This window comes from Trachemys scripta, chromosome 15, assembly GCF_013100865.1.
Source record: "Trachemys scripta elegans isolate TJP31775 chromosome 15, CAS_Tse_1.0, whole genome shotgun sequence".
NCBI lineage: Eukaryota > Metazoa > Chordata > Testudines > Emydidae > Trachemys > Trachemys scripta.
The window spans coordinates 28,369,623-28,387,699 of record NC_048312.1 but is presented as its reverse complement, the minus strand read 5'-3'; the positions used below and the strand labels follow the sequence as shown (position 1 = coordinate 28,387,699).

The following is an 18,077-nucleotide window of genomic DNA, read 5'->3' as shown; positions in this document are numbered from 1 at the left end:
GTTTATGTCAATAACGTCACACGAGCTCGGCCAGGAAAGCGCACCTGGGTGATCGTGCTCCATAGCTCACACTGTCATCTGTGGCATTCAGCCACCTCCTCGCCTCTGCTTCCCCACAGATTGTGGCCAGACACAGCACAGAGTAGGCAGTGCTGCAGAGTGCAGTAACTGAGGGGCCTTTGGGCCCAGCTCCCTCCTGTGTAACAGGTCCCCCCCCTTCCTCCCAGGGAACCGCTGCTGATATCCCAGACCAAGATCTGCCAGGAACTAGAGACCCACACGTTGTCTACAGCTTCTGGGGAGCCTCTGGCCAGTACCTTCCTGGAGACACCCCGAACGGGGGTGGGGGAGGGGAGACCAGCCCAGGCTCCGAGGGCAGGGAGATTGCTAGCCCCAAAACTGTTTTCAGAGCAAGCGGAGCTCAGCTTTGCTCCCCGGCTCAAAGCGGAAGAGGCCAGGCCGTAGCCATGTGGGGACGCCTGCATAGGTGTGCAGCCTGCTCCCTAGGGCAGGGAAGCCAGCAGTCCAGAGCAGAGCTGGAGGACCAACAGGAAAATCTGTATATTAAAGCCAACCAGAGGCAGAGTATGGAGCGCTGTGAAATGACGTTAGGAGCTCTGCTGCTGCCCTAGGCAAGGAGAGAGGGTGTATTCCTCCTCGTGCACCCTGGGAAGATGTAACAGAGGGACAGGGTTTTCCTGCCACATCTAAAGGCTGGAAAGTAGCCGGCTGCAGTCCCCAGCTGCTGCTGCGGGTCACCCTGCCCTGAAGTCCAGGTATTGTTCCCAGCTTCTCCTGCAGGTTGCCATGGCTCCCACCCCCTGCCCCAGCAGAGGGATGTGTAGCCAGGGGGCAAAGCAGCCCAGTTGTGGAAGAACAAGCCCGCAGGAAGGGGCCTAGTTCTTCCCTTCTAGCCCCCCGGCCTCCGTTTTATTAGGCCAGAAGGTTCCCACTGTGCACCCTTCCCAGTTCAGCAGGCCCTTCGCAGGCAGCTGGGTCCAGACAAATGCCTCAGCCCCCTTCTGTGGGTGAGAAAAGTAGGAGCTGACACCAGCTGGTAACGGGTGGGCAGTACTGTGGGTGTGGTGCCTCCACCTGGCCAGCTCTCCGCCTCAGAGCTTCTCTCTGAAAAACCCAGGGGGACACAAAGCTATTTCACCCAGGTCCATGGGGCTTTGCTCCTCGAGATCAGACACTCCGGCGATCAGTTCCCAGCACTCTTAACGGTATTGCAGGAGACTGTCTGGAAAGCTGAGACTATCCAGAGTCATTGGGAAAGGCAACGTACACTCCTGGCTCTTGCCAGATGCTATAGAAAGGAATACAGGTCACGTGGCCAGCTGAAGCAAGCCATGTAGCATGAGAGGAGAGTACACCAGTCCACAAGCGGTTGCTGGACCAAGTACAGGGTGCTGAGGCCAGGTCGGGGCTGCCCTCTGTTGTCTCAGAGCTATCTACAGGACTCCCAACCAGTTGGTGCCAGGCCAGGAGCAAATGGCTACCTATAGCCGTGATCCCAATGAGGTCACCGGCCATTGTCCAGAGGGGCACTCTACAGAGCTGTGCATGAATCATGGGAACAGCTTTCTCCCAGCTGGAGTTTCAGCAACACATGGAAATGGTGGGACATGAACGAAGTCACTTGTCCTCCACTTCAGATCAGAACGATATAACCCACTCCCCAGCTTGCGTTTTGCCTCAGAACTGGGACTGCAGGGCTCCCTCTGAACATCTAAATAAGGTCCTAAAAGCAGCTTGTCTGCAAAGCTTTTTACCATCTGGGACCGGGGTGCTCCACTGACCTCAGGATGGTGCCTCCTCCTGGCTGCTCTGGGAATTAACTCTGCCAGGCCGACGGCCCTTCCTGCGGCACGCTGTCACTCGGTGTCTGTCTTCTCTGTGGCCCCTCTCTCGTTCCAGGAGCTGCAGCCTCCTCTTGGTGACTCAGCCCTTCAGCCAGGTCACTAGTAACGTTTTCCCCTTCCGGGGTGTCTTTCAAAGTCTCTTTCCACGTGTGGCGTCAGGCAGGCCTCACATCCATTGTCCTGACTCAGCCACTGACCCGGGCTGTCTTCCAGCTCACTGCCCCACCAGTGCTACTTCCCCAGTGGTGGGTAGGGGAACCTGGGCCTACCCTCTACTCTGGGTTCCGGGCCAGGGGCCCTACAACACGCAGCCAAGGTCTGTTCAGTCCTTGCTGCTCACTCTCTAGGCTGCTTCCTACCTCACGTCCCATGTGCCCTGTTTTCTACCCTGCTCTCTTCAGGGCCTGCCCTTCCTGCCAGGCCAGGCCCGGCCCGGCCCTCAGGGTCCTACTCTTTCCCTGGGTTCTCTCCTTTCCTCAGAACGTCACCACAAACTTCCTCCCAGCCTCCTTTGCTGCTGCCAACTTCCAGGATATATACTAGCCAAGCCCACCTCTAATCAGGTGAGCTTCCCTCTAATCAAAGCTTCCCACTCAGCCTATATTACCCTTTGCTACTTAATTGGCTGATTGGGCCCACCTGGCCTACCTCAGCCCTCAGAGCCAGTGTAGAGAGTATACCCCATTGCACCATCCCACAGACTAGTCCTCCATTTTGCATATGGACGGTGTGGCGAACTGGCACTCTTCTGATTAATTTGTATGGATAACATCTGTCACTCAGTTTCCCTTCTCCCTTGTATTGTGACCCACCAGCTGTAAAGGGTTAATTTCTTTTTGGAAACAGGACAAGTAATGTCATTCTTTTGTTCCCAGATGTATACATTTATATTTAGCCATATTAAAATGTACAGGGCTGGCTCTGTAGGCAGGGAGCTAACCAAGGAACCAAGCTCCCAGGGCCCCCTGTTGGTTCTCAGCTCTCATGCTGGATTCTTGCGCCCCTGCAAATCTGCTGCCCCAAGCAACTGCTTGCTTTGCTGGGGCCTAGAGCCGGCCCTGGCTGAGGGGGAAGTGGAGAAGAATTACCAAAGACAACCACCAACAAGAAATCCTTGAAGATGCTCCAAAGCAGGAAGCCGGTGACAGTCCAGTGAGTCACCAAAATATCAGGAAGTTGGAGCAATGGTGGACACTGGAACAGTAAGAGAAACTGTGGAGAAACTGAATGAATTCCGTGCGTCACCCTTCTCCAGAAGGTTTTGTCTGAGAGTTCTGAAGGAATAGAAGAAAAAATTCGCCAAGCTGCTAACAAAAATATGGGATCTATTATTTATTAATACACAGGAAACTTGGTTGCGAAACAAAGAAACAGCTCCACAAGCTCCAAAAAAGGGGGCCGAGTGTAACATTTCCTTGCTGTTGTGGGTTTATATCAGGTGTGTTATGTGTGTAGCAGACTTAAAAGCTTCACAATCAAGATTTTTATGTATTAATTTCCTAGGTCATTGCAGTATTTGAACAGGGGTGAGAGGGAGACTTCTGGAGATGGTTTCAACCAGTGGATGGATGGATGCCAGAGCTGTGCCACGGACGTGCAGCAGCTGCTGCTGAAGATGGTGAAAATATTGAATAGCTGCTCATTAAGTGGGTGCCAGGTGTTCTGTGCACTGAATAAGGCAGAGGGTCGGTGGAGAGAACAGTACGTGATCATGGAATTGAAGACTGTATGATAATGGAGGTACACAAGGGGGGTGAATTAAGTTTGCACAGACGACCTCACTTCTGGCATTTCCTAAGTAGCTCCAAAGGCCGGGGTGCTAGAGCCGTTCAAAGAAAAGGTCACCAGAATTTTTTAACATTGGCAAAACAACATATATTCCCCAGCCCTGTTCTCGGATATGGTTGAACCGTTAAAAAGAAGAATTCAGCCTGATGAGTCTTAATGTGGGGGCAGATTACCCCACAACTGCCTCCTGTGGGGTTCTGCCTCCTTCCTCCGGAGCACCTGGCAGTGGCCATGCTCAGAGACAGGCTCACTCAGGTCTGATCCAGGTTGGCAATTCCTGTTCTCCTGACCTCCATTATTGTGACATTTCCTTTCTGTCCTCCAGTGGGAACTGTTAAACTAGCTGACATGTCTTTGACTGTGAGAAAACAGCCCCTTACCTCTCCGACACACCTCTTGCATTTTCCCTTTAACACGGCAGAGTATCTACACGCAGCCACTGCTCTTCTTGCTTCTCCTAGAGAGGGAACACAGATAACATCACATATTAAAAACTGTGTCTGTCCGGTGATATTTGCGTTTCTAGAGCCAGTTCCAGCACCTATTGCCCTCCCCACTTCAACAAAGATTTTGGTGCCCTTGGTTGTGGGAGGAGGATGGTAGAATATCACAGTCTACCCTCACCTCGCAATGAACCCTGGAAGTAGCGGGGGCTCCCCACAGCCAGTGTTTCTACCACCCTTCTGCCTGGGAGAGGCTGAGACTTGAGTACCTGGGGGCTCCCTCACAGCCAGTGCTTCTGCAGCACCTCCTACTGGGAGAGCCTGGTATTGCACTAGCAGAGCTCCTGTCATATTCTCTTGCTAGCGTTTCATTGTTTTCTCTGGAGGTTTTATTTCTGCATTGCCCAATTATAATTTTTTGAGGCCTCTTACGTGTTTGTTCCTCAGGTTCTGCTTTGTCTGGAGATGACGAATGGGGTGGCTGGGCTTCCTCTCTGCCTTGTCCAGTTACAGCAGGAAAGTGAAAGACTGGAATAGCAGAGAAACCACTATCATCTGAGATCATGTTCTGGGAAATAACCTGACACACACTGGACATCCAGAGAGCAGTTTGCACCCTAGCGCCCAGCGTTTGTGTTGGTAACTCCAGCGCCATCCCTGATCCCACCCTGTAACTCCTCTGCCCTCCCACAGCCTAACGTTGTATTGCCTGTCTGCTGCACTAACGCCGCCACCAGGGCTTGGTCTAGGATGCTGTCTCCATTTTATAGATGGGGAAGTGAGTAGAGGTGAGAGGCAGTGACACACCTAAGGCCATACTGCAAATCAGTGGCAGAGTGGGGGAAGAGAGCCCATTTTTTGACTCTTAACTTTGTATTCAGTCCTCTAGAGCATAGCCAGCCTTCCTCGATCTGTCCCTGCAGACCCAGGATCCAGCCTGTTGCTCTCTCCCCTGTTTTAAAGGGAAAACATTTAAAGTGGGAAAAAACGGCAGCTTTTCTTACCTGGAGGAAGGGAGCTTATATCACCACCACCGCACACTGCAAAACAAACATCGGAGAATGAGATCAGGACCCTCAACCCCCTGCGGAGAAGTATCCCTCTCCCACCTTTTCCCCACTGTCCCAGTCCTGCTCTCAGCGCCTGCTCGCAGCGCCTTTTGCTGTCATATTATGTCTCACATGGCTTTGTCCCTCCCCCACCTACTGAGGTGCTGGGGCTCTGCTATTTCTAGCCTGTTGGGGCAGCAGGATGAGACCCGTAAAATTATTACCCTGCAGATTTGCTGCTCTGACTGGATAGAGAGACTATGGGGTGGGCTGCTGCCTGTTAGTGGTGAAAACAGTACCTAAGCTCCTCCCACTAGTGAACAAACCCCACCCCTCCTAGGTGGAACCTGAGTGTCTATTCAATCCCACCGTCTCCTTATGCAAGTGATCACGATCTGATCCCATTTATAATATGAAAGCAAAGTCCAGACGGGTAATATATATCCTTGCTGCTTTAACAGGGCCAATTTCACAAAGCTGAAAACAATTATGAGAGAAATCAGCTGGGAGGAAGAATTTAATCAGAAAAATGTGAATGATAATTGGGAATCATTTAAGAGCACCTTACTAGATGCCCAAAAAGGCACAGTTTAGAAAGAAGGCCGTACTGGTTTTAAAAAAAAAAACCAACCTGGTTTAGAGGGATGTGAAGGCAGCTATACAAAATAAAATACAACAAACAGAAGAAAGGGAAAGCTGATAGTAATGAATATAAATCAGAGGTTAGGAATTGTAGAAAATTCTTAAGGGAAGAAAAAGGACACACGGCAACATCTATGGCAGAGATAAGAACAATAAAAAGGAGTTTTTTAAATACATTAAAAAGAAAAAGAATCCTGACAATGGTATTGGCCCATTACAAGATGGAAATGGTAGAATTATCAATAATAATGGAGAAAAGGCAGAAGTGTTCAATAAATATTTCTGTTCCATAATTGGGGAATAAACAGATAACATAGTCTCATCATATACCTCTAGTATCTCGGGAGGATCTGAACAGAAGCTACCAAAATTAGATATTTTTAACTTAGCTGGTCCAGATAATGAAAGAAGGCACAAATTTACAACGGTGAGAGTAATTAACTGTCGGAACAATTTCCCAAGGGTCGCGGTGGATTCTCCGTCACTGGCTATTTTAAACCCAAGATTGGCTGTTGGCTGTTTCTAAAGGCTCCGCCCTAGGCTTTATTGTGGGGCAGTTCGACAGCCTGTGTGCTACTGGAGGTCTGACACTAGACGATCACAATGGTCCCTTCGGGCCTTGGAATCTATCCCTAGGAACCCACTCCTGGTCTGTGGGAGGAGAGGTTTTCCTCCTTCTTCCTCTCCTGGCTTCTGGGAGCCGAGCTCTGCCCCTCCCCTGCACCTTCCTGCCTGCTGCTAAGAGGGGGCACCACCACCTTCTCATCCCCACACCCGGCGGGGATGGGGCATCCTGCATTACTGCCCCCCACCCTGACTGCTGGGGAGGGGCTTTCCATTCTCGCCCCTCCCTCCATGCAGATGAGGCAAGGCCCAGGTTCCTCCTTCCCACCTGCCCCATGTGTGCATGTTCTGGCAGCTCTTTTATACATGTGTGGGCTGTCCAGACATGGCCTCCCCCCACCCCTAGGAGCAGGGTGCCTAGTGACCCCTTCCCCTTTCCTGCAGCCCCCCCCCCCCCCCAATGCCATTCTCTTCCACCCCCACCCACACAGAGCAGCTGCAGCCCATCAGCCTGGGTGGCTTTTATTTGGCAAAATAACAAATCTAAGAAAGAACCCACATAAAGTCTCCTGGGTAAGCAATTGCCAGTAGGATCACCCCGGCCCTGCCTGGCCCCCTGAGTTGCTCTGGGTCTCACTGGGGGTCTCCCTGCGGGAATGATCCGGATGCTGTTAAAGCTCAGACATTCCCTGGAGATGCGCCCTGGGCAGTAAAATCCATTGGCTCTTCATTCAGCGATCCTGGTTGTGCTTTCCTTCAGTTCAGCCGATCCGTCCCCTTGGTAAAGGCCGTCACCAGCCCCTCGTAAGGACAACAGCACGCAGCTTCTCCCTCCTCCCCCCGATCACCTACTCTCCTGGCCACCCCATCCAGTCGCATCTCCCGCACTCCCCTCCCTGCTGACCCTCCCATCATCGCCCCGCACTTACAGCGAGGAACCAGGATGACAGTGCAGTGATTGGTCAGCCCTTGGTGCCGCAGACTCCTGGCAACTTCCAGCTGTTTGCCTGTGAATATCAGTCTAAACCTATCAACATCGTGGTTGAAAATGTTTTTTTCTAACACCCTCCTCTTCAGATCCACCACAGTACCCTCCCAACACACGTCCAGGGCACTCACCCTGCCACTCAACTCTCTAAGATTGTGCCCTGGGCCCTGCCAGCAGCTGCAGAGTTCCCAGTGGGTTCATGCTCCATAATGTCTGAGCCCCACGTTGTGCAGAGATGTACAGACCTAGGCCGTGGATTCCTCAGAGCCACCCCGCCCCCTTTCTCCGGATTTAAGGATCTTCTCTGCCCCCAGCAGAGCCCCAGCTTCCCGGGTGAAGCAAGCCCTAGGCCAGCCTGCCTTACTGGGGAGTCTGAAGGGTTAACACTGAGGCCGGGGCGAGGCAGCTGGAGAGCAGGTTCCAGTTCTGAGAAGGGCGCGTTAGACTGCAGATCTGCCACCATACTGCTGTAATTCAGCAATCCAGGTGGAGGATCCTCTGTGCATCTGTTCTAATCAGAGCTCATACCGTGCTCATCACCACCTGAGACCTTCCAAGGAGAGAGAAACAGGCTAATGGCACCTGCGCATTCTGTACCGAAGGAACAGCGGCAGCTCCAGGCACCAGCGCTCCAAGCGCCTGACTGGGGCGGCAAGCCACGGGGGGCGGCCTGCCGGTCCCTGCGAGGGCAGCAGTCAGGCAGCCTTCGGCGGCATGCCTGCGAGAGGTCCGCCGGTCCTGCAGATTCGGTGGCGGGTACGGCGAAGCCGCGGGAGTGGCCTTCTGCAGTCAAGCCGCCGAAGGCGGCCTGTCTGCTGTGCTTGGGGTGGCAAAAAAACTAGAGCCGCCCCTGCCAAGGAAGAAAATAAAATTTCAAGAAGCGAGAAAAGCTGATGGGCCTGTGCACTTCTCAGTGCAGTGTGCTGAGCATGTGGGTCAGACGGGGGAGGGGCGTGGTGGTTCTTGGCTCCTGCAGGAATTTGTTCCACTGACCTGACCTGGCTCCCAAGCGTGCTCTAGCTCCTGCACAAACAAGCGTCACCCTTGCAATGTGCAATCTGGTTGTGCCAGAGGAGCAGAGTGGTCGGTGGTGCTTGAAATCCTTCACCTGTCCGTTGCCATGACCATTTAGCACCTTTAAAATAAGGCGATCCTACACTCGACAGGGCATTGTGTCGGAAGACAATGGATTGAGGGTAGCACAGGGGTGATGTGCTTGTGAAATCCCATGTCACTAAGTATTCTGTACCAGCGGTTGGAGTCTAAGGCCTGGTCTATACTACCCGCCTGAATCGGCGGGTAGAAATCGACCTCTCGGGGATCGATTTATCGCGTCCCGTCGGGACGCGACAATCGATCCCCGAATCGGTGCTCTAACTCCACCAGCGGAGGTGGTAGTAAGCGCCGCCGACAAAAAGCGGCAGAAGTCGATTTTGCCGCCGTCCTCACAACGGGGTAAGTCGGCTGTAATACGTCGAATTCAGCTACGCTATTCACGTAGCTGAATTTGCGTATCTTAAATCGACTCCCCGCTGTAGTGTAGATGTACCCTAAGAGAAGTAGCCTTTAGGCGCAGGTAGAAAGCACGGCTCTAGTCAGAGGGAAACGGGGATTGTTTGGGTTTCTGCCTGAACAGTTTGTGAATTGTGTGTGTGNGTGGAACAGGGGGCCGGCGACCATCCACTCCTGCCTGGCAGATGGGCTCAGACTCTCCGTCCAGGAGCCGTATTCGTACTCGACGGTCACTGCTGCGCTCACCTCAAAGCCAAGCCCCGTTTCGGAGCAGCGGAAGGAGCCAGCGCTGGGGATGCGAGCTCTGGGGGGCACAATGAAAACGCAGACGTCAGGCTTGGACAGGGCTTCTAGGGCCACGTCCTGCGGCACCCTGGAGCTCCTACCTGTAGGCAGTCCTGTTCTCCTCTGTGCCTGGAACAATCTCTGGCGTTACCTTTGGAAGGATCTGAAAGACAGCGAGTTCCAGTAACTAGGGGGCTTCATAACGGTGACTCCTCGTGACAATGGAACTTCTGGTGCCGGGCACTGTCAGGGAGAGGATACTGGGCCAGGTGGAGCTTGTCTCTGATCCATTCTTGCAATCGCTGTGTTCCCAGCATGGCTGATTGTATTCTTGCCAGCAAGTTAAAGCAGTATGGGCTGGATGAATGGACTATAAGGTGGATAGAAAGCTGGCTAGATCGTCAGGCTCAACGGGTAGTGATCAATGGCTCCATGTCTAGTTGGCAGCCGGTTTCAAGCGGAGTGCCCCAAGGGTCGGTCCTGGGGCCGGTTTTGTTCAATATCTTCATTAATGATCTGGAGGATGGTGTGGACTGAACCCTCAGCAAGTTTGCAGATGACACTAAACTGGGAGGAGTGGTAGATACGCTGAAGGGTAGGGATAGGATACAGAGAGACCTAGACAAATTAGAGGATTGAGTCAAAAGAAACCTGATGAGGTTCAACAAGGACAAGTGCAGAGTCCTGCACTTAGGACGGAAGAATCCCATGCACTGCTACAGACTAGGGACCGAGTGGCTAGGCAACAGTTCTGCAGAAAAGGACCTAGGGGTTACAGTGGACGAGAAGCTGGATATGAGTCAACAGTGTGCCCTTGTTGCCAAGAAGGCTAACGGCATTTTGGGCTGTGTAAGTAGGTGCATTGCCAGCAGATCGAGGGACGTGATCATTCCCCTCTATTCGACATTGGTGAGGCTTCATCTGGAGTACTGTGTCCAGTTTTGGGCCCCACACTACAAGAAGCATGTGGAAAAATTGGAAAGAGTCCAGCGGAGGGCAACAAAAATGATTAGGAGGCTGGAGAACATGACTTATGAGGAGAGGCTGAGGGAACTGGGATTATTTAGTCTGCAGAAGAGAAGAGTGAGGGGGGATTTGATAGTTGCTTTCAACTACCCGAAAGGAGGTTCCAAAGAGGATGGATCTAGACTGTTCTCAGTGGTACCAGATGACAGAACAAGGAGTAATGGTCTCAAGTTGCGGTGGGGGAGGATATTAGGAAAAACTTTTTCACTAGGATGGTGTTGAAGCACTGGAATGGGTTACCTAGGGAGGTGGTGGAATCTTCTTCCTTAGAGGTTTTTAAGGCCCAGCTTGACAAAGCCCTGGCTGGGATGATTTAGTTGGGGATTGGTCCTGCTTTGAGCAGGGGGTTGGACTAGATACCTCCTGAGATCCCTTCCAACCCTGAGATTCTATGATTTCTTCCAAGCTAAGCCGTGTCCCAGCTGGAACTGTTAATCTCCCAAGACTTTGACTGTCAGAAAGCAACCCCTAACCGCTCGCAGTTTTTCTTTGACAAGGTGGAATTTCTAAGCTCAGCCACAATTCTTTTTGCATTTTCTTTGTGCTGTATCTGGATAGCTAAAAAGATCACAGTCATCCATGACCATTTTGTGTCTCTCTCCCTTGGCTCTCACAGAGACTTGGATCCCTTTGTCTGACTCTAGCCCTGCAGCCCCCTTCTCCTACAGAGGCTTTCCCTTCTCTCACGTCCCCCACCAAGATCAGAGCAGGGCAGGAGTGTTGGGCTTCTCCTCTCCTGTTCCTGCCACTTCCAAACCCTCCCTCCCTCCTCCCCCTTCTGTCTCCTCTCGAAACAGCACTTCATCCTCTCTCCTCTTCCCGCCATGCTGCTGCTGTCTACTGTCCATCCAGCTCCTCTCCATCAGCCTTCCTGTCTGAGCTCAACCCTTGGCTCTCTCCTCCTTGCCTCACAATCCCCCATACTCATCCTCAGTGGCTTCAACTGATGACCCATCCGATCCTATAGCTGCACATTTCCTCACCCTCATTTCTGCATTCAACCCGCAGCCCTGGTTCAGTGCTCCCACTCACCCATGGACCATTCACTCCGCTTGCTCTGCACCAAGCACTGCTCTCTCTCTGATCTCCTGGTACTGAGTTCCCCTTGTATGACCATCACTGGGTCTCTTTCAGTATCACCCATCGGCCTCCCCTCGTGCCCTGTCGCTCGGCCTCTCCTTGACTTCAGTCCATCAGTGCTGATGACTTCTTGTCTGCTCTCGGTTCTCTGCTCCCTGCCCTCTTTCTTTTCTTCCATTAAATGGCTATTGATTCTGTCCGTGCTTCATTCTCCTCCATGCTGGACTCTTTTACCCCTCTCTCCCACTGTAGGGTCTGCCCTGCCGACCCCCAGCCCTGGCTCACCCCCAACACCCGCTTCCTCCGTTCCTGTTCTCGCACTGCGGAGCGTCTCTGGCAGAAATCCTGCAGCCAGGGTGACTTCCTCCTACAAATGTGTTCTCTCCTCCTTCAGGTCCGCCATTGTCCTACCTGAATACCTCTACTCCTCCAACCTAACTTAACTGCACGCCCACAATCCCACCTGCCTTTTCACCATCTTTGACTCACGCCTGAAACCCTCCCCTCTCCCACCTCCACTTCTCTCTGCACAGGATCTCACCGATTTCTTCTAAGAGAAAATTGACAAAATACTGTGTGACCTTCCCCCTCCCCTCAGCTCCCTTCCCTTCCCTCTTCTCCTCCTCCTCACTCTCTCCTTCTTCTCCCCTGTCATGGACGCAGAAGTTTCCCATCTTCTGTTCTCCTCTAACCCTCCACTTGTCCCAGTGACCCCATCCCAGCTCCTGATCTCTTGCACGTCCACCCTCATGTCCTCCCTTACTCACCTCCTTAGCCTTTCACTCTCCTCTAACTCTCTCCCTTCACAATATAAACATGCTTCAGTTCCTCCCATCTTAATAACGCACCTTGACCCCACTTGCCTCTCCAGTCACTGCCCCATCTCTCTTCTCCTTTCCATCCCCACCCTCAGTGAACACGCGCTTTACAATCTCTGTCTGGAGTTCCTTTTCCTCAGTTCCACCCTGGGCCCTGGCCAGGCCAGTGTCCACCCTGGCACTCCACTGAAATCGCCCTCACACAAGTCTCTGATGTCCTCTTCCTAATCAAAGCTCAGAACCAGTGCTCCGGCCTCAGCCTTCTTGATCTGTCAGGTGCCTTTGAACAGGCTCTTCTGCTTGAAATCTTGTGCTCCCCGGGCCTCCGTGACTCTGTCCTCTCCCGGTTCTCCTCCTGCCTCTCTAATCGCTCCTTCAACGCATCCTTTGGAGCATCCTCCTCATCCTCCCCACAGCTCTCTGTGGGGGTTCCACAGACTCTGTCCTTGGTCCCCAGCACTGTACCTCTGGGTAATCTCATCGCAAACACAAATTCAACAACTGTCCCAACGCTGACCACGCTCAGATCTACCTCTGCTCCACACCTGTCTCCTTCTGGCCACACTAATCTCTCAGCCTGTCTCTCTGACGGTGTATCCTTGTGGATGTTTAGCTGTCAGATCAACCTCTCAATGGCTAAAACAGAGCTCCTAATCTTCCCTCCCCCCACCACCTGCTTTATTCGTCCTTCTGGACATCACATCCACCCTGACTGTCACTTAGGCCCATAACCTGGGTGTCATCTTCGATCCAACCTCTCTCTAGGTCCTCACGTCATGCAGATTCTTTCTGCAGAACATCTCTAAAGTCCAGTCTTTCCTGTCCATCCACACAACTCAAACTCTCGCTCAGGCTCCCTTCAGTTACTGCAACATCCTTCTCGCTGGCCTTGACTAATGCTGGCTCGCCCTGCTCATACCTATTCAGCGTGCTGCTGCGCTCTGCGAGCCCGTGGCTTTGGCCACGTCACCCCTTTCTGTGCATTCCTCTCTGACATCAAACGTAAGCTGCTTGTCTTCACTCTCAAGGCCTTTCATGGCCTGTCCCCCCTGAACCTCTCACCTCTCATTCACTCTCGAGCTGCTGCCCCCCACCTCTACTTGGCCACCCTCCAGCGCCCACTTGAGCCATTTTCAAACCAGCATCTTTGTGCTCCCTCCCTGGCTGCCCTTCACGCTTGAGAACTGGGGTTATGTCAGAAAAACGTGGGGGAGGGGACACAAAGTAAGCTTAACACAGCATCCCCTGTTCCGCCATCCCACTGAGGCTGTGGCTGCCTGTGGCGGGTGAATGCGGTGGGGGAGTCAGCAGGTTGGTCCTATCCTGGAGGGGGTTGTGCCAGTCCTATCCCCAGGGAAAGAGTGGGTGGAGGGCTAGTGCGGGCGGGTGTTTCACTAATGGCCAGGCTGGGGCAGGAATCAGGGCCTGTGTTCAGCTCTGGTCCAGGCCACCGCGACTGCTTACTGTCCAGCCAGTGGGGAGACAGGGCCAGTGCTGACAGCTTGCCAAAGAGCAGCCCTCACAGGCCCAAGGGAGACACAGCTGAGCCACCTAGGTACTACCATAACACACCTAATAACGTACAGTGCCTAGCACACTGGGTCCTGGGCATAGGCGCGCGCACGGGGTGTGCCAGGTGTGCCCAGGCACACCCTAATGCCCACGGGCCAGATCCGGCCCCTCAGGGCTTTGGATCTGGCCCGTGGGATTTGCCCCCCGTGGTGCCGCAGGCCCCGCCCACTCTCAGAATCGGCCGGCACCGCACCACGTCCCTGGGGCCCCGGGGGTGGGGGGCAGGCAGAGGGCTCCGTGCGTTGCTCCAGGTACCACCCCCCCGCAGCTCCCATTGGCCGGGAACGGGGAACCGCGGCTAACGGGAGCTTTGGGGGAGAGCCCTCTGCCCCACCCCCCCAGGGGCCATGCAGGGACGTGGTGAGTAGCGCGGCGTGGGGCCAGGGCAGGCCGGCAGGGAGTGCACCGTTGCAGGTAAGCGGTGCCGGGCCGGACCCCAAACCCCTCCTTCACCCCGCCCCCCAACTCCCTGCCCTGAGCCCCCTGCCTGCACCTCGCACCCCAACCCCCTGCCCTGAGCCCCCTACAGCACCCCACCCCCCAACTCCCTGCCCTGAGCCCCCTGACGCACCTCACACCCTTCCTGCACACCAATCTCCTGCCCTGAGCCCCTTTCCTGCACCCCGCACCCCTCCTGCACCCCAACTCCCAGCCCTAAGCCCCCTGCCTGCACCTCGCACCCCAAGCTCTGCCCTGAGCCCCCTGCTGCAACCTGCACCCCTATGCACCCCAACTCCCTGCTCTAAGCCCCCTGCCTGCACCTCACACCCCTCCTGCACCCCAACCCCCTGCCCTGAGCCCCCTGCCTGCACCCCGCCCCCCAAGTCCCTGCCCTGAGCCCCCGTTGCACCCCGCACCTCTCCTGCACACCAATCCCCTGCCCTGAGCCCCCTTCCTGCACCTCTCACCCCAACCCCTGCCCTGAGCCCCCTGCTGCACCCTGCCCCCCACCTCCCTGCCCTGAGCCCCCTGCCGCACCTCGCACCCTTCCTCTGCCCCAATCCCTTGCCCTGAGCCCCTTCCTGCACACCGCATCCCTCCTGCACCCCGCACCCCCTCACACACCCCTAACCTTTATGATGTTCGCCTTTAAAAAAAAAAAATTCCCTGGGTGCACACCCTAATGAAATGTGCTGTGCACGCCTATGGTCCTGGGCAATGGCTGGAGCTCCTAGGTGCTACTGTAATACAAATTAATAAGAATAAAATAATAACAACTACATAGATGACACCATATATTTCAACTGTCTCTCTCCAGTGGTATTTATTTTTTCTACACCTGGTATAAGGCCGTTGCGTTCACACGCTGGGCGCTGAAGCTCAGCACAGCACAGGTCTCCCCACCCTGCGCTGGCAGGATTCCCTTAGCACAGGTTTTCCATGCAGAGTGGGGTGTCTGTTAGGACAGGCTGGGGTTGCAGCTACTCGGAGCTCCCCCACCACCAGTGCTCCTGCCCCACTCCCCATGAGCTCGTCCTGCTGGGAGAGGCTGGAGTCGGATTTGGGTCAATGCCCCAGTCCCTTCCCTTGTGGTGGAATCTTGTGCTTCAACATAAAAGTTTTCATTTATAAAAGAAAATCAAGCCTGCAGCTCCCGTGGTTTCAAAGATCAACTTCAAAACGTGACCCAGGTGAACCTGATGCTGCGATGTCTGCCTGAGTCTGCCGACAGCCGGAAACAACAGCTCTGAGGGGCGGGGATTCCATGTTCACATTCACAGGAAGGGGGGCAAACGCTGACTCTCTGAAGGTGACAATTTAAAGGGCCAACACCGATAACCATTTCACAGCTCAGCAGAGGAGAGGGACAAGCATACAAGGAAGAGCTGCACAATCTATGCAAGTGGCAGCTCACTTCAGTCTCACAGCTGGATGGGTTTTGGTTCTGGGTGGAGGATGGTAGAAGCTCACATTCCCCCTCCCCCCTCCAAATGAACCCTGGAAGTAGCGGGGGCTCCCCACAGCCAGTGTTTCTACCACCCTTCTGCCTGGGAGAGGCTGGGACTGGAATCCCTGGGGGCTCCCGCAGTCAGTGCTCCTGCAGCACCACCTACTGGGAGAGGCTGGTACTGCACTAGCAGGGGGCTGCTCCAGAGCTCCTGTCATATTCTCTTGCTAGTGTTTCATTGTTTTTTCTGGAGGGTTTTATTCCTGCAACGCCTGATTTGTAATTTCGTGCAGCCCCTTACGTGTTTGTGCCTCGGGTTCTGCTTTGTCTGGAGATGACGAATGTGGCTGGGCTTCCTCTCTGCCTTGTGCAGTTACAGCAGGAAAGTCACAGTCTGGAATGACAGGGAAACCACTATCATCTGAGATCATGTTCTGGGAAATAACCTGACACAGACTCAACAAGGAGTCTGGTGGCACCTTAAAGACTAACAGATTTATTTGGGCATAAGCTTTCGTGGGTAAAAACCTCACTTCTTCGGATGCAACATACCCGACACGGACTGGAGATCCAGAGAGCAGTTTGCACCCTAGCGCCCAGCGTTTGTGTTAGTAACACCAGCGCCATCCCTGATCCCACCCCATAACTCCTCTGCCCTCCCACAGCCTAACGTTGTATTGCCTGTCTGCTGCACTAACGCCGCCACCAGGGCTTGGTCTAGAGCACGGCCAGCCTTCCTCCGTCAGTCCCTCCAGATCCAGGGTGCAGCCTGCCGCTCTCAGTCCTGGGCAGCTGCTTCGAAGGGAAAACCTTTCAAGTGGAAAACCCGGCGGCTCTCCTCGCCTTGCGGAGAGAGGAGGTCTGCCCCAGCAGCGCGCACTGCAGAACATGTGGCAAAGGGGGAGATCAGGACCCAGAGCCCCCTGAAGAGAAATAACCCCGTAGCAGGCGTCACTTGGGGGCCAGCAGGCCTAGTGGGCAGGGCGTGGCTCAGCTGTCGCAAAGTCCGCGGCTGGCCTTGCTGGGTGTTCCATGGGCCTCCATCGGTCCCCAGTGCTCCCCGGGTTCTCCTGGCTGGATGGGGTGGGGGGGACCCAGGCCCTCCCTCTCTCCCCACTGAGTCCCGGCCCAGGGGGGATGGGGTGAGGAGAGGAGAGTCTGAGTCTCCTCTTGCTGATACATCAGAGCAGCCTCCCCTGGGCCCCTTCCTACCTACCCCGCTCTCTGTTCAGCTGGGGCATGGTCCCAGTCCCCTGCCCCCGCAGGGCGTTCCCAGTGCCTCCCAACAGCCCTGAGAGTCACTGGTGCTCGCCAGCTCCCTTCTCAGTGCCCAGCTAGTCTCCTTCGTCTGGGAGCAGGGGCGGGAAAAGGGTCAGGCCCCTGCTCGGCTGGGTCTGACCCACAGTCCAGACCCTTCTCCTGGGGATCGCTGTCCCAGGACTGCTTCCCTGCAGCCAGCCTCTCCTCTCCCTCCCCGCACTGGCTTTCAGGCCCCTTTGGAGCAGGGCCCCCATTTGGAGCATGCTCTGCAGCTGCAGGGAGGGGAGGCATCCTTCGCGGCCCAGTCCTGCTCCATCGCTCCCTTAGCCTTTGTGTGTGGCCTGTAACCCCATCACCATCCCCGTCCCACCCATTCCCCCAGCCCTGCTCCTGCTCTCACCCCTTTTGCTGCCATGCGATATCCCCAGATGACTGTGTCCCTCTGCCCCTTGAAAGGCATCAGCCACCCTTCCCCCACCACCCCCTCTTCTGGCCTCCCCACCCAGTCCCGGCTCCGGCACTGCTCTCCCTGCTCCCCCTCCCATCCTCGCCCTGCAAAGCCCGGCACTTACTGTGCTAAACCAAATGGGCAGTGTCATGCACACCTTGTGCCGGGCTGCTGCTAGCGGGTCGGGTCTCTGTTCCAGACAGGGACTGGCCACAGAGCTGCCTTCCTAGAGACCCACCACGCGTGTTCACTGTAAGACCCTGGAGTGCCCTGCCAGGCATGGCTGAGGTTGGCTTCCATAAGGTATAAATCAGATGGCAAGACAGTGCACGTGTTAAATCGTGCTGCTATGTCATTCCTGGGAATGCTGATTAGTAAGAAAAGACTCGGGTGGTTTGGCCATGGCCAGTGAATGCAGGATCCTGTGAGCATGGACTTGTCAAGAACAGATCATTCCAAACCAATCCTAGCTCCTTCTTTGGCAGGGTTATAGGCCTAGTGGAGATGGGTAAACAGTAGATGTGATCTCTCTTGGTGTTTCTACGGCTTTTGACACAGTCCCATGGGACATTCTCACAAGCGAACGAGGGAAATGTGGTCTAGATGTAATCAGTGAAATGTGAGTGCAGAGCTGGTTGAAAGCCCAGACTCCAAGAGCCCTTCTCCATGTCTGGCTGTCCAACGGAGAGGGTGTACCTAGTGGGTCCGGCAGGGATCAGTCCGGGGGCCGGTAGTATTCAATATTTTCCTTCAGGATTTGGAAAATGGAGTGGAGAGCATGCTTCTACAATTTGCAAATGACACCAAGCACTTTGGAGCACAGGATTGGAATTCAAAACGCCCTTAACA

General features: G+C 54.5%; 1 protein-coding gene across 1 annotated transcript in view; it reads right to left on the bottom strand.

Annotated features, from left to right (window-relative positions):
- Positions 1-3,822: 3,822 nt before the first annotated feature.
- LOC117888239 overlaps positions 3,823-18,077 on the bottom strand; it is a 41,841-nt gene continuing 27,586 nt past the window's right edge. The window contains exons 2-6 of the mRNA XM_034791468.1: positions 9,030-9,155; positions 7,204-7,516; positions 5,101-5,239; positions 4,529-4,624; positions 3,823-4,110 (exon numbers count right to left, since the gene is read on the bottom strand). Coding sequence (XP_034647359.1) covers positions 3,905-4,110; positions 4,529-4,624; positions 5,101-5,239; positions 7,204-7,516; positions 9,030-9,155 — 880 coding nt within the window. The 3' untranslated portion in view covers positions 3,823-3,904. The remainder of the gene's footprint in view (positions 4,111-4,528; positions 4,625-5,100; positions 5,240-7,203; positions 7,517-9,029; positions 9,156-18,077) is intronic.